This window comes from Equus caballus, chromosome 16 (assembly GCF_041296265.1).
Source record: "Equus caballus isolate H_3958 breed thoroughbred chromosome 16, TB-T2T, whole genome shotgun sequence".
Taxonomy (NCBI): domain Eukaryota; kingdom Metazoa; phylum Chordata; class Mammalia; order Perissodactyla; family Equidae; genus Equus; species Equus caballus.
Window position 1 is genome coordinate 83,034,233 of NC_091699.1, and position 16,412 is coordinate 83,050,644.

Below are 16,412 nucleotides of genomic sequence, written 5' to 3' on the forward strand. Positions count from 1 at the left end.
AATGATGAGAACAGAAAAGTCCTTGAAAAGATTGATGATTATTATCCAGCCTGGAATTAAGCTCTCAGCAAGATCTGTGTGCTTTGTTGAAGGGTAGGTGACTGCTATGTCTCACAATTTATGAAACTGAGCCTTGGAAGATATGATCATTAATGTAGACACATAAGAATTACGGGAATATTTTGAAGTAAAATTGAGAATGACTTGAAAAATAGGCTTTAACTTTTGAAAATCAGTATAAACATAATGTTGATCTTCCTCTGCTTTTCCTGATATCTGATTTTGAAAAGTAATTTCAAATTTAAGTAGGCTAAACAAGGATATAAAACGTTCTTAAGAGAGACAAAATGGCAATTATCAAGCAGTTTTAAAAGCTATCATGATGAAAGGTAAATTGTTGGAAAAGAAAGATGGAAAGGCCCTGGAAGAGGAGGGAGCTACTCAACTCAAAATGAATAGGAAGAAAGCCATAACTAAAATATACTTACGCATAATAAGGAAATTGAAATGTTTTAAAAGTCAAAATATTCTGCTTATTTCTACAATATAGTTTTCCTTCTCTTGTGTTTTTTTCTTTTGGGAGTGAGGAAGGTTGTCCCTGTGCTAACAGCTGTGCCAACCTTACTCTATTTTGTACGTGGGACGCCACCACAGCAGGGATTGATGAGGGGTGTGTAGGTCCTCACCCAGGATCCAAATCTGTGAATCCTGGGCCACCAAAGTAGAGTATGCTAACTTAGCCACACTGCCACTGGGCCAGCCACTCTTGTGTTGTTTTTTTTTCCCCCAAAGATCAGCACCTGACCTAACAACTGTTGCCAATCTTTTTTTTTTTTTTTTTTCTGCTTTATCTCCCCAAATCCCCCCAGTACACAGTTGTATATCTCAGTTGCACGTCCTTCTGGTTGTGTCATGTGGGACACCGCCTCAACGTGGCCTGACGAGCAATGCCATGTCCGCACCCAGGATCTGAATCGGCAAAACCCTGGGCCGCCATAGCAGAGCACAGGGACTTAACCGGTCGGCCACGGGGCCGGCCCCCTCTTGTGTTCTTAAACAGAGTATGTGGCATATATTTAATCTTTTATACAAAATGCACACAGCTTTCCAGATTAAGAAGAGGTAGCTCATTCCTAAAGAAAAGCCCCAGATTGCTATCTTGCTATTCGTCTTTTTTTTGGGTTACAAGTTATCATTTCACACTTCTATCAGAAGGATAACATCTAATGTTTGTCATCCATTCATTTGTTGCTTCTCCTTTTCTCTTGGCCTTGGGACACCAGATAATAACTTTTTGTGACAGACCTTGGCTATTCAGAAGCAATTTATATTTTATGTTTCAGTTTTATTTATTTCAAATCACTGAATTTACTATGCATCTGACAACAAGCTAAATGGACATTATTGTACACAGGTAGAAGACAGTAAGATGAAAAGTAAATATAGACTATAAAAAAAGGAAAAAAGGAAACACCAAAAGCAGAAGACATTAAAAGTCTTAAAATTAGAAAAAATACATAGTATATTTACAACACCTTTTGAAAAAAAATACAACTAGGTACAATATGCTAATATTATATAGAGTCATCCATATATTTTCCACTCCTCTTTCCCCCTTACTCAACATACTTAATCCATATATTAATGTCCATTATTCTCTTAGTTACAGTTTTATAGGAAATAAACATGAAATAGAGTTTATTTACTTCTGAGTGTCCTTTTCCTCATTGTTAGGAAAAGAGGAAGATCTTTTACTCAGTTTTATCTTTTTTAAAAAGGCAAAATAAAAACACAATTTATTGTTGAAAGATTTTTCTACAGAACAAACAGCAAACACAGTTTATTCTGTGTTTTGAGGTATCCTCTTCCTCATTGTTAGGAAGAAAAAGAAGTCTTGTACCCAGTTGTTGATTCTGATGCATGCTCAAGTTTGTGAACCAATGGTTTAAATAAATTAGATAAATGAGAAATTTAAATGTACACGGAAGATGAAATGCAATTAATGAAACTAAATCTGGTTTTTGTCATGGTAATGTGTAAGATGAATACAGACAAAGTTATTGATAGTAAAAAGGATGTAATTTGGGTTTATTTAACTATATGTGTACGTACACACACACATAGACACACGCTCTATATCACAGATGAAAAGGAACAGTAATTTTAGATAAAACAGTTAAAGGACTTGAAGGAAAATAGAACAATTGCTAAATTAACAAAATTACCTTCTTATGGAAAAATAAGGGAAAAATTAACATACTTGGCTAAGAAGCTATCTATATAATTCTAAAATGAAAATAAAGCTGAAAACTGTAATCTGTCAGTTCTTCAGATTATCTATAGCCTACCTAAATGAGTTGATTTTAGAGACATTATGTTTAGATATACTTAAGTTATTAGCACTAGGAATAGGAAGAATGCTAGCTAGGCAGCAATTACCTATTACAATTAGATGGAATTGTTCCAAATATATAAACAAATCAAGTATTAACACACTTACATTTAATAAAAATGAGCAATAGAGCAACATAATTAAGGGGAAAAATACTATGAATTTGGAATTTTAACTACAGTCATGAACTGGATAATGACATTTCAGTCAATGACAGACTCATATATGATGGTGGTCCCATAAAATTAGTACCATATAGCCTATGTATGTAGTAGGATATACCATCTAGGTTTGTGTAGGTACACTCTATGATGTTTGCACAACCATGAAATCACCTAATGACACACTTCTTTCTTAAAACATACCCCTGTCATTAAGCGATGTATTACAGTATTGCTATTTGGGTTTATCAAAGGATATGGCCCAGGGCACTCCTAAAATTTCTTTGGTAATAAAATAAGGATGTAGGAAAATACTTAAACATTCAGACAGAGATTTGCTAACGTTTGCCAGAAATTTTCAATTTTCATTCTCAAGCCTATCACATGCCAGTTATCAAAAAGGCATACGGTTTACCTAAACAGATAACACAAACCATTCAAATGAACTTGAGAGAAAAATGGTATTTTTCAGGAGCTCAGTAATTAATTTAAATTAATATTTAATCTAAATAAAGTTTAATGAGAATAGAATATCTTTAACAAAACTAAATACAAAGGAAATAAAATGTTGGTTACTTACCAGCAAGAGTACTTGTATGCCTAAAAGCTCTGACCTGCGAGTCTGACAAACCAGTCAAAAGGGAGATTACTGTGTCCATCATATACTCATCATATATTATGCTATACTGACACTGTCGAATCAGGACTCCAATAAATTCACAAAAGTTTGAACGAAATTTTTTCCATTGAGGTCCAGGCATGGTAAGGGGATAATCACCACTGTCCTAGAAAAGATAAAAAGAACATACTAGATGTGACATATGATACCAGTTTGATCAGTTTTTCCCCCTCTTACCTGCAAAGGAACAAAACTTTTTCTCAAAGTAGATGTGGACAGAAATGGAAGGAGACCTACATAGTACACTGATGGCTTTATCTTTTTTACTTTGATCTTCTACAACTAAATAATTCTTAAAGTGCTCAAAATTATTTAGAACCACTGTTTAATTCATCATTCCAAGCCATTCATTCAAAATAATAGTTCCAGTTTTGCTGTACTTGGGTCCTAGTTGAGATAATGAGCAGAAAACAAAAAGAAAATTTTTAAGAGCAGATATTTGCCGTTGAATTCAGATCAAACTAATCATGATACCTGTACACAATGCACCTTCTAATTATTTTATTTATTATTTTTTTGCTGAGGAAGATTCACCCTGAGCTAACATTCGTTGCCAATCCTCCTCTTTTTTTGCTTGAATAAGATTAGCCTGAGCTAACATTTGTGCCAGTCTTCCTCTATTTGGTATGTAGGTCACCTGCCGCAGCATGGCTAACAAGTGGTATAAGTTGCACCTGGGGTTTGAACCTGCGAACCCGGCCCACCAAAGCAGACTGCATGGAATTTAACCACTAGGCCATGGGGCCAGACCCTCTTTTAATTATTTTAAATAGAATTTTTAAGAATTTAGAATTTCAATTTAGAATTCAGAAGAATTTAGAAGTATAAGAATTTCATTAAGAAGTCCAAAACTAACTTTTCACATCTGAAACCACAACCCCATTTTTCCCAATTTTTCCATGAACTTTCTATTAATTCCCATTTTATAGAGTGGGTTTATTAACTTTTCAAAGAAAAAATCTAACATGGGCTCTCGGTATCACTAGATTGTGTCATCTTGTTTAAAACATGAAACTGATAATTGAACCTACCTAGTTAGAGGTTTCCCTCTCTAGTCTAAAACACTTTAGTAGAGAAACGGAAATTAACACGGCAGAGAGTGAGAAATTTTGTGAACATGGTTATCTGAATATTCTCAATTTGCTGCTGTTTATCTTTTCTAGGCCCAAGTGTTGCTAGGAAAACTGGTTCTAAGTGAGGGCTTGAGCTCTGCTGGTGCCCAGGAAGGAGAACTAATTGATACTTAAAACAGCAGGAAATCCCAAGAGCAAGGAACAGAAAGCAGGGAATGGGAAGAGCTTGCCCTTCAGTTAACTATCTCAAAAGAAATTTAATGTTGGTGGTACCTGAGTTTTATGGGGTTTACTAAGCCCTAATAAGATGAAAAAGGAAGTGAAGGGTCTGGCTGAATTTTCCCAGCCCTAGAGACTGGAGGTACAGTGGAAAGACTGAAGAAGGTAGTAGAGGGAAGAGGTGTCTCAGCAGGCAACTGCTTCTATAACACAAAAGCCAACTAGGGTACAGCTGCTCTTGCTTATACCAGCTGTGAGAATCAGCCATTTAGTGTTCCACAACAACAAGACCTGGGCCCCAAGGAAACTGGAAAGAATATAACCCATCTATACAGGCCCAACAGCAAGCAAGAGATCTCCTTGGCAGAAAAATCAGCACATAGGAAAACTTAAATAAAAAAATGAGTACGCCTCAAAAAATTCAAATGTAGCACAAAAACACAACAAAAATCTTGGGGCTGGCCCAGTGGCGCACCAGTTAAGTTCATGTGCTCCACTTCAGCAGCAGGGGGTTCACCAGTTCAGATCCCAGGCAGGGACCTAACGCACTACTTATCAAGCCATACTGTGGCAGGCATTCCATACATAAAATAGAAGAATATGGGCACAGATATTAGCTCAGAGCCAATCTTTCTCAGCAGAAAGAGCAGGATTGGCAGTAAATGTTAGCTCAGGGCTAACCGTCCTCAAAAAAAAACAAAAAACAAACTTAAAAATCTCTAGGCAATTATGTTTTTTTAGACTTTTTAAAAAAATTGAAGTATAATTCACAATCATTATATTAGTTTCAGGTGTATAACATAATGATCTGATATTTATATATATTGAGAAATGATAACCACAATAAGTCTAGTTAAAATCTGTCATCATATATAGTTACAAAATATTTTGGCTTTCTTGTGATGAGAACTTTTAAGATCTACTCTCTCAGCTACTTTCAAATATGCAACATAGTATTTTTAACTATAGTCACCATGCTGTACATTACATCCCCAGGACTTATTAATTTTATAACTGTGTGTACCTTTTGATCCCCTTCACTCACTTCACCTACTCGTCACCTCTTGCCTCTGGCAACCATCAATCTGTTCTCTGTACCTACGAGTTCAGTGCTTTTTTTGTTTTGTTTTTGATTTCCCACATATGTGAGATTATACAGAATTTGTCTTTCTCTGTCCAACTTAGCATTAATACCCTCAAGGTCCGTCCATGTTGTCACAAATGGCAAGATTTCATTCTTTTTTATGGCTCCATAATATTCCATTGTGTATATATATCATACATACCCCCCCACACACACATTTCTTTATCTATTCATCAATCGATGGACACATAGGTTATTTCCATATCTTGGCTATTGTAAATAATGCTGCAATGAACATGGGGGTACAGATGTCTAAAATACTTTATTTCTTAATCATCAATTCAGTTGATGAACTGAAGAAAAGAATGGTCACTGACAGGAAATACCTTAGTAGCCTAGAAAATAATGTGCAAGAGATATCTGGAAAAAAAACATGTAATTTGCCAGATGGAGCTTCTGGAAAAGCCTTTTAAAATGGACAGACTAGGATAATTTGACCTCTTCAGTCCTTTGTCCCTTTCTCTTTCACTGATTTGGAGCTCATATGTGGTGCTGGATGTTCAAGAGCCATTTTGCAACCATGAAGGAACAAGTAAGAAGATAAGGGGTAGAGAGAATGGTGGAAAATGTGTAGCTCTTGGCTCTGTTGGGGTGCAGTACCAACCATGCACTATCTATTCCCAGATTTATTTTGCATGAAACAAACCGTGAATTCAGCCCACTGTTGGTCAGATTTTCTGTAACTCACAGACAAATGCATTCCTACTGTTATAGTAGAATTAAGAAGAGTGGGGAAAGACGAATTATTTAGTAAGTGATTTTGGTACAACTGGCTGTTAATTAGAAAAAAATTAGTATGTATTGCATCTTACATCAAAATAAATTGCTAGTTGACAAATAAAAATGGCAAGCAATTGGATATACTGGAGCATATGAGGAAGCCATTTGGTATAAACCTAATTCGGCCTGACTTTCTTTTTCCAAAACGGCCTAACTGTGGCCATTGAGCACGCATTGCTTGTCTGCTTAGACATTTCCTATGGCCAGAACAAAGGCCCTTGAGATAAAGGCGCAACTTCCCCCCACATTAGCAATTTTTCTTAGGCTAGGAACTGATTGCTGCACTCAACTCTGACCACCCAGCTCACCTGTGACCACTCAGCTGGAGACAACAGACTGCCACCCTGCTGTGTTCACTGAGACAGAAGACCTACCTGCTGTTTCATCAATCGCTGTGCCGACAGAGCAGTCTCCCACTATTGTAAAAGGGACATTTCAATCCTATGTGAAACATCCTCTCTGGGGTATATAACCAGTCTGTGCACCCCACTTCTTTGGTGCCCTTTCTTCCTTCGGGAAGAAAGGCCCCGGGTTATAATCCTCAGATTTAAGCTCAGAATAAACTCACCCAAATTTTCATTTACAGATTGGTTATGGATTATTTTCGTCGACACAGTGAATCAAAACACTTAGAAAAATTCAACCAAAAAAGAAATAGAAAACATGGGAGAATATTCTCACAGTGGGAAAGTCTTTTTCTAAATACAATACACAAGCCAAAAGTCATAAAAAAGACCAACAAATTCAATCATATAAAAGTAATTTTTGTATTAAAAAAACCAACACAAAAAGCAAAGTCAAAAGAGTAATAACTGATGAGGACTTTTAGGCTGCTTAATTTTAAAACGGTTTGTGATGAGGATTGTTAGGCTGGTTACTTTTAAAACCGCAGATGAGAAGCAGGCTCCGAGGACTGGAATTTTGCTTGCCCTTTTGAGACATTTGCGTTTGTGAAGGAAGGGGGGATGACCTTGTAGGGACCTGAAATTGGTCACCCCAGGATATGTCTCTCTGGCATCAGGATTGTTTTGGGCTGATTGCTTTCGATAAACTGGGACAGGGAAGGAGGCTCTGGGGAATGGAACTTGCCCTTGTTGGGACACATTTACATTTGTAAGGTAAATCTCCATCTGTAAAAGGTGCCTCCCTCTCTGTACCAGGAAGAAGAGGAGAGATGACCTTGTCCCTAGAAGCTCTTAATGGGGAAGGCAAGAACTTAAGTTGGTTGCTGTCTGGCAATCTCACGTAACTGGTTTAGGGTGGTGGCGTCTAACCTTTCTAACCTTTACTTGATCCGATTTGATTCTTGTCTAAAAGTCATGGGATCACCCAATGACCAGACCCCACCTGCACTGATACCATTTTAACTATTTTTCATGTTCTTTCCTTTGTCTTGTAAAGAGATGAATCATATACCTATGCCTTAAATTTAGCCCTAACCCTCAACTCGGGGCAGCAGCAGGAGCTCTGACTGCCCGTGGGTCCTGTCCCCACGCACCAGCTCTGCCTGCCCCTGGGTCCTGTCCCCATGCCAGCGGGGGCAGCAGCAGCTGCTCTGCCTGCCCATGGGCCCTGTCCCCATGCCAGCAGGGGGAGCAGAAGCGGTAGCAGCAGAAGCTCTGACTGCCCATGGGTCCTGTCCCCATGCTACACTATTCTCTAAATAAAAGAGCACTACTGCCAGATCTTAAGAGTCTAAGAAATCTTTCTTTCGACTCCTCGGCTCACCAACCCCGCATCAATAACAAGGTTTAGCTTCCACTTAGGATGCAGAATGCTACAATGAGAATAAGCTCAATCAACAAAAAAATCCTAACTTTTCTTGAGTCCAACTTGAGCTGAAGTAACCTGAATTCCATAGAATAAGCTATCCAAGAAGAGATGAAACACACAAACTCTATGATCTGTGGTGGAGCCTAGGAAGAAAAGGCGGCCAGCATAAAAATGAATAAGAAGAAATCAGTTAAAACTTTACTGTCAGAGACCAAGTGTGGGCTAGCTTGTCAGCGTGGAATAACAGAGTTCGCACTCATTCAAAAGCTCTTTTCCACAGGTGCCCACTGGGTACTGTGGGGACCTGAAATTGGCCACCCCAAGATATGTCTCTGGCATCAGGATTATTTGAGGCTGATTGTTTTTGATAAACTGGGACAGGGAAAGAGGAATGGAACTTGCCCTTCGTTAGGACACATTTACATTTGTAAGGTAAATCTCTATCTGTAAAGGTGCCTCCCTCTCTGTACCAGGCAGAAGAAAGCCGATGACCTTCTCTCTAAAAACTCTTAATCAATACCAAAGGCAAGGACTTAAATCTGCATGTTATTGTGGTAGTCTGGTAACCTCCTGTAACTGACTTCCCTCCCCCTCCCAACTTTGGCATTTCTTTAAGGATTAAGCATCTTTCTTTAGGCTAGGAACTGATTGCAGTGCTCACCTGTGACCGCCCAGCTCCAGACAATCGACTTGCCTCCAGCTACGCCCTCTGAGACAGCAGACCACTACCTGCTGTGTCCATCAAGCGCTGTGCCAACAGGGCAATCTTGTGACTATTGTGGGAGGGACATTTCAATCATACGTGGGGCACCCTGTTTGGGTGGTATATAACCACTGTGTGCACCCCACTTCGGTGCCCTTTCTTCCTTCGGGAAGAAAGGCCCCGGGCCACGGTTCCTCATAAAGCTTTGTTTAATTTTCTCTTGCTATTCTGTCTCATGTGAATTTAATTCGTTCTCCGGCCAGACGAACCCACGTTTGGGGAGAGGAAATGTCCTCCTCCCCTACAGTACTTACAACAAAGCCTGAGACAGAGCAGAAGAAACACCTCTCTTGGTGGTGCAAGCCTCCAGGGAATGATCCTCCATTGTTGGGGGAAAGGTAAGAAGCCCTGCTCTCTTCTCCAGACCTTTGTCTCCTACAAATCAGATGGCTTAAACTCTGATGGGGGAGAGTCATTAAACTGAGTCACCAATTTGGCACAGGCAAAGACCTACTGAAACTAGGAGAAGACTAGAAGAAAAAATTCTCAACTTCGGAGAGAGAGGAAGACAAAACACTGTCCTGGACCCTGAATCCTATACCAATACCAAACAGACCTCTGCTAGCATTGGGAGAGGGACAGGAAACTCCCACCCTAGGCAAACCACGGACATAAGACAGAGTTCAGCTGCTAGAGGAAGGAGGGACTGAAACGGTCCCTCAGTGGCTCCAGGCACAAAAGGCATGCTTAAGACTTAAGCAGGACTAGGACAACAGAGAAACCCCATGCCCTCATCATAATACTAGGCAACAACCCACACCAATCTACCACTAGAGGGAGGGGCAAGAGTGTGGAGCAGGAGTATTCTGTGGCACAGGAGTGCAGAGATTGCTGAAAGCTGAGGGCGCAGCATGAATACTGAGAAGAACCCTCTGGTATCCTAAGCACAAGGGAACAGCAGACCACCACTAGAGGAATCTGAAGCCTGTAGTACACTAAAGATAATGATAGCAACAACCGAACACCAACTTAGCTCAATTCCTAACTAGACTATGTGAATTATTTTGTCTCTTTTAATTTTTGTATTATGTGCAAATATTGTGATTAAATGGATAAACATTTTGGAAAAAGAAAGAAAAATCTCCTGTATCCATTTCAAAAGGCAGTTTCTTGTTTTATTCTAATACCAGTTATAAATTTCTCCTTGTTATACACACTTAAACATGTCATGTAAAAAGAATTGTTTCGTCAATGATAGGCATTGGGGTATTGAAAACGCCTCCTTCACAAAGCAGTAATGTCTTTTTTCAGGAGAACTAAGAAGACAAAATAATCATCATAAAATAAAGATAATAATCAAGTAGCCTAATGCTTTATCCACCACTAATATTTAAGGTCTTTAAGGGCAGTCTTATTATGATGCTTTGCACAAGTAATTTATTGAATAAACTAATACCAATGTAAACCACATCAAATAAGAAACAGGTGTAGACAGGCGGAAAGAAGCTTCAGGTAGGAACAATATCAGGCAGAAATCTGCAAGAAAGATACTACAGAGCAAACCCTAAAGTTCTAGTAAGAAAGCAATTCCTACAAATGTTCAGGCAAAGACAAGGGGAGAAATCTCTATGTAACAAAATATAACATATCTAGCATTTATATAGTATGTACTTTTCACATACATAATCTTGTATTATCCATATACTGTGGTGACTATTGGTATGTATAAAGATGAGAGAAATAAGATCTTAAGAACCTGTCCCAGATCTCAGAGCTACAGGGTTCTGCTTCTGGGACTGTAAAGTTCATGTATTTTCTACTCTATGATGGAGCTTCACTTGGTTTACTACAGGAACCTTGGAGGACAGAAGGGCTGTTTAGTGCTTGCTCTTCTAAGGGAGGAACACTGGGTTTTCGCTTCTAAATGAAGAGACAAGCAACTAACAGAAAGTGTATTTCAGAAATCTGGAGGCACTGATGGGAAAAAAAAGAACGGGGTGCCAAGCTTCAGAGACAAGAACCAGCATCAAAAACTCAAAGATTTAGAGCCTCTGACTGGGATGAGAACAACAATCTTATGAGAAGTTCACTGCAAGGCAGAGCTCAAGCAGCAAGCATAGACAGAAGGCTAACTACCTAATCCCTAAGCATTTTATTTTAATAGTAGCCAAGAATGATTTGTAGAAAACAGACATAGCAATGAATGGCCCTCACAGATATTTGAGAACCCAATTTGGTCACAAACTGTAGGTATCTAAAGATATAAAACACTCTCTGAGAGTAAATCCAAGATAATTGATTTTTAACCCAGTTGATGGACAATGTCACAAAAAATGTCACTTATTTTTGGTGTAACATTCGCTTTTGGCTACCTAATTTCAACAGACTTACCCAAAGATATCTACCACCATTCCTTAAAAGAGTGATTTGAAAACACGTTTGGAGAAACTATCTATCCACCCAACCATCTATTCATGTATTTATTGAGCAACAAACATGCTCCAGGTTCTATACTAGGCCCTTGGCATACACAGATGAGCAAACCAAGGATCTTCTTCTAAGAACTTCCACTTTTCTTCCAGCTTGAGATATAACTGATACCTAACATTGTGTAAATTTAAGATGTACAACATGCTGCTTTGATACAAATATACTGCAGAATGATTACCACCATAGCATTAGCTAATATCCCCATCCCTTCAGATTACCCATTTCTTCTTTTTGGTAAGAACATTTAAAATCTACTCTCCTAGCAACTTTCAAGGATATAATACAATATTATTAACTATAATCACCATGCTGTACATTATATTCCAGAACTACTTCTTATAACTGGAAGTTTATACTCTTCGACAAACTCCTCCTAATTTCCTTCACTCCACAAAGAACTTCTACTTGAGAAGATGGACACACAGAATAAGTGAATTAATACAATGATAGGAATTTTATAAGGGTACATAGTACTTAGAAAGGAATGTCAATTCTCTGCAGAGGCAACTGGGCAAGGCAAACAGGGTCAATAGCCTCCTAGGCAATAACATTAGCAAAGGCCTGTATACAAAGGTACAACAATGGGACTATAGAGCTGCTTTAAGTTTGGCAAACTAAAATAGATTTTTGACATGGTAACCAAAAAGAAAGATGGGACCAGATCACAGGGAGCCTCCTTTATGTAATGAAGGCTAAGGAAACCAAACTTTATTCTGGAGGCAATGGATGGCCATTGAAGGACTGTGAGCTTTAAGCATCATGAACAGATGTGAGCTTTAAAAAATATTTCTAATTCCAATGTGGAGAATAGTTAGAGGTAAAGGTGAAGAAAAAGAGCATGGAGCCTTCTCACTGCAACAGATCTCAAAACAAGAGAGGACAGGCAGAGAGAGTGTAAACTAAAATAGTAACAATGATGATGGACAAAATGGGAAGGATGTGATAAATATTCAAATACTGAAGAAACAAAATCTGAAGTAAGTAACTGATGGACAAAAGCAACTGTTGTGTCTGGTTTGGTTTACTGGATGGGTTTATTCACAACAGGAAACAAAGAAAGAACTCTGCACTTGACTTCCTATAGGAGGCATTACGCTTCTGTTTAGGATGCCTAATTAGTATGTACCAAAAGAAGAAGCCAACATCCTTTAATTCATAAACGATTGGTATAGAATATCCTATTTCTAGACTTCAGGCCACACTGGCTTCTATATTCAAAATAAATCCAAAATTTCAGGAAAAGAGCATCAACGATGGATACTAAAACCATTAAGTGGCCAGCTGGCATAAGCAGATAAGCAGAATGTTAACAAAGTACCAAATTATTTCATAACTGCAAAGAGAAAAGTACTTTTACAAAAAGATTCAATTATCATCACTTTAAACAAGTAATCAATCTTAACATCACTAATAAGTGGACAACCTGACATTATCTGCTATCTACTGTGACACAATATGAAGTACACAGCATCATCTATGAAATTTTCTTGCAAAATATATGTAATGTGATCTAATGAAGTCATTAGATCTAACTTTCAGTTACAAAATACAGGAGTTATAGAACAAGCTAAATGATACCATGAGGAGAAAAAATAGAAATTAAAACGTGGGATACTTTACAAGACAACTAGGTTGTTTTTGTCTAAAATTTATTGTCATGCAAAGAAAAAAAAGCAGAGGAACTGTTTTATACTTTGAAAAAGTCCTGACAACACAACAATCAAATGCTTAAATAAATCAGTGTGCTTTAGCCACACTGGCTTCTTTGTTGTCTCTCCAGTACCCTAGCTATGCTTCTACCTAGGGGCCGTTCGCCCATCTCTTCCCCCACATACATGTGTGGTTGCTCCATCACCTCCTTCAAGTCTTTATTTAAGACTACATTCGTAGACAGGCTTTCCTGACCATCCTATTTAAAATATTCCTTCCCCTCCCAATCTCTTCCCGATTCTCTATTTTGGTGCATAGCATTTATTGTCATACCATAATATTTTGCCTATGTATCTTATTCATTGGCTTTCTCTCCCAACTGAAATGTGAATTCCATGAGGGCAAGGATTTTTGCTTGGTTTATTCAGTGCTATATCCTCCATGTTTGGAATGTTAGATACAAATATTTCATGGTCAAATGAATGAATCATCACAAAAATAACACTGTCAAAATGGATCTAAAATAATGCCAAGGATATCTAAAAGATCCCTATAGATATTTTTTCCTTAATCAATCATAAATTTTGACAATTCGTGTTTCCTTAACCGCAGATAGAAATGAGGAAAATAGGTAAAGTCAAACCAGCAATGGGACTGCCAAGATGACTCCTTTAAAATATGTCCTGCTCAAAATTGGCATCAATTAGTTAAATCAAGTGCTACCAAATGTCTGGCCTCTACTCTCATCCATGGATCTTCATAAACATTTCATAAAGAATGGTAAATGATCTATCAATGGGTTTATAAGAAAAAAGAAAAGTTTACAAAATTTAAGATATTCATTACCTCTGAGGAGAACATTGGAACGGGAGAGTGGAGGAGCACACAGATATTTCACTAGTATTAGTAATATTTCAATTCTTAAGTTATGAGTAGCAGATTTACCTACCTTATACATATGTTACACATATTCTTTTCTATGTATCAAATGACATATAATTTTTAAAAATTAGTACATTAAAAAGTGTTTGAAACTATCCACATTAACATCCATGAGGGTACTTCTAAGATCACTAGAAGAAATTCCAAATTCTGGAGTACCATGATCTAAATTATCACAACGCTATAGTCAGCGTTTAAGATGTAAAATCATATCTGTGAATTTGCATATCACAGTGATTGGCAGAGTTTTCATTTTTATTTTTCCTCAAAAAGGTCAAAAGGCATAAGAACTGTGTGTCAGGAGAACAAAGAAAAGCATATACAACTTATCCTGGGAAAAATACAATGGAAAATATTTTTACAAACAAAACTTTGAGTGGCCTAAATAAAATTTACTATTAAATATATTGTTTGAATTTTTGTTTTTAAGCTGTATCGTGCATTTTTTAAAATTTTGTGGGGGGGGGCAGGTTTTTTGGGAGGGGTGAGGAAGATTGGCCCTGGGTTAACATCTGTTGCCAATGAACTTCCTCTTTTTTCTTCCTCCCCAAAGCCCTAGTACATAGTTGTATAACCTAGTTGTAAGTCCTTTTAGTTTTTCTATGTGCGATAACACCACAGCATGGCTTAATGAGTGGTGCTTAGGTCTGCGCCCAGGACCCGAACCTGTGAACTTTGCACCGCCGAAGCAGAGCTCTGGGACTCAACCATTACGCTACCCAGGCCAGCCACCTATCGTGAATTTAAAACAAAAAATAACCGTAAAGATTATTTAGATAGATTATTTTGGCTGACTGCCATAATGCAATTAAAGAGAAATTGCTCTTTACTATCAGATCTCTGCTAATTAAGCCTAACCTAACTCCTCTGATTCTGGCAAAGACCTCAGATTTTTAAAGTATGAGAAAATTCAACTGGCCCATAGAGACACATATATACCAATTAAGGAATACGTAAAAATACATTTGGAAAGAACAACTCTACAAGTCAATGCTATAAAAACTTTATTACAATTTTTAATTATACCTTACTCATCCCTATCTCTAATATTTACCTAGGACAGTGTCTAGTATGCTTAGGAGCACAACAATGTTTTGGGGATGGCTTATTTATTAGTATTAAATCCATCACCTCTGTCTAGTCTACAAGAATATTATTCACTCTCTCCAGCTTTGTATCACATCGTTTCCTTCTCTTCATCCTAACCTCCATCTTCCCTATAAGCTCTTTCCTGGTTTTTCTGGTGAACTTCCTTTTTTCTTTCTTTTCTCAAGATTTAAAATTTTTTTTCCTTTTTCTCTCCAAAGGCTTCCGGTACATGGTTGTATATTTTTAGTTGTGGGTCCTTCTAGTTGTGGCATGTGGGGATGCTGCCTCAGCATGGCTTGATGAGTGGTGCCATCTCCACACCCAGAATCCGAACTGGTGAAACCCTGGGCTGCTGAAGCCGAGAGCGTAAACTTAGCCACGGCACCGGACCCTGTGGTGAACTTCTATTCATCTTTAACACTAGTTTTTGGGCTAAATAATTTGTGAATCCCTCACACCTCAGATGATTAACTCATCCTTTGGGTTCTCACTGGGTCTTGTACTTCTCAACCATCAAACTTGTCAAAGTATTACTGACATTAGTTTACAAAGTTCTCTCCCCATTGTTTAGAGCTATAATCTTGCTGCTCTCTAACTATACAGTTCCTAACTAAAAGTTAGACATACACTAAGTATCCAACAAATGTTTATTGAACAAACACAAAAATAAATTAATCCTAAAGAAACAAATTGGAAAATAAACAGTTTATTTATTTAACATTTGTTAAAATAGAAAGTTATACCTACAATAAATAAAAAAGAGAATTTGTAATATCTAGCTTTAGCTAGATCACAGGTCTTAATAATTATTAAAATACATAAAATATAAATGCGATTCATTTATATTGCTGTAAAATCATGTTTTGTGAATACGTTTTAAAACTGAATAAAAATCTTGTTTTACTAAGGGGTAATTATAATCTCAATATATAGTTGATCATGACTAATCCAGATAAGGATCTAGTCTAGTACTCAGTGACACAAATGTTATTAAGTATTTACTATTATTATTATTCAATGTTTCCTCTCGTCTCCAATATTTTCACTGCAAGGTTCAGAGTCATAATATTCTCTCCTGTGTTACACCTTTGCACATTACAAATTGATTAAAATTTCTTGAGTCTTCATGAGTTTTTCTACTTGACTATTTCTTTGTCTTTTGCCATTTCTCATTTCCAACTTTGCTTCCTTTAATATTCCGTTTACCTTTGTCAACTTGGAGCAGTTGCAAAAGTGGTATGTATAACACAAACTGAGTGGCATATTGCCAAAAAATTAATACTTCTCCTTACTTTTACCTAAAGATAAGAAATAAAT

General features: G+C 37.5%; 1 protein-coding gene across 7 annotated transcripts in view; it reads right to left on the minus strand.

Moving 5' to 3' along the window:
• The window catches only part of STAG1 (STAG1 cohesin complex component), a 371,021-nt gene that overhangs the window by 160,650 nt on the left and 193,959 nt on the right, over positions 1–16,412 (minus strand). For all 7 annotated transcript variants that reach the window (XM_070238181.1, XM_023620972.2, XM_070238185.1 and 4 more), the window contains one exon: positions 3,134–3,338. In XM_070238181.1, coding sequence (XP_070094282.1) covers positions 3,134–3,338 — 205 coding nt within the window. The remainder of the gene's footprint in view (positions 1–3,133; positions 3,339–16,412) is intronic.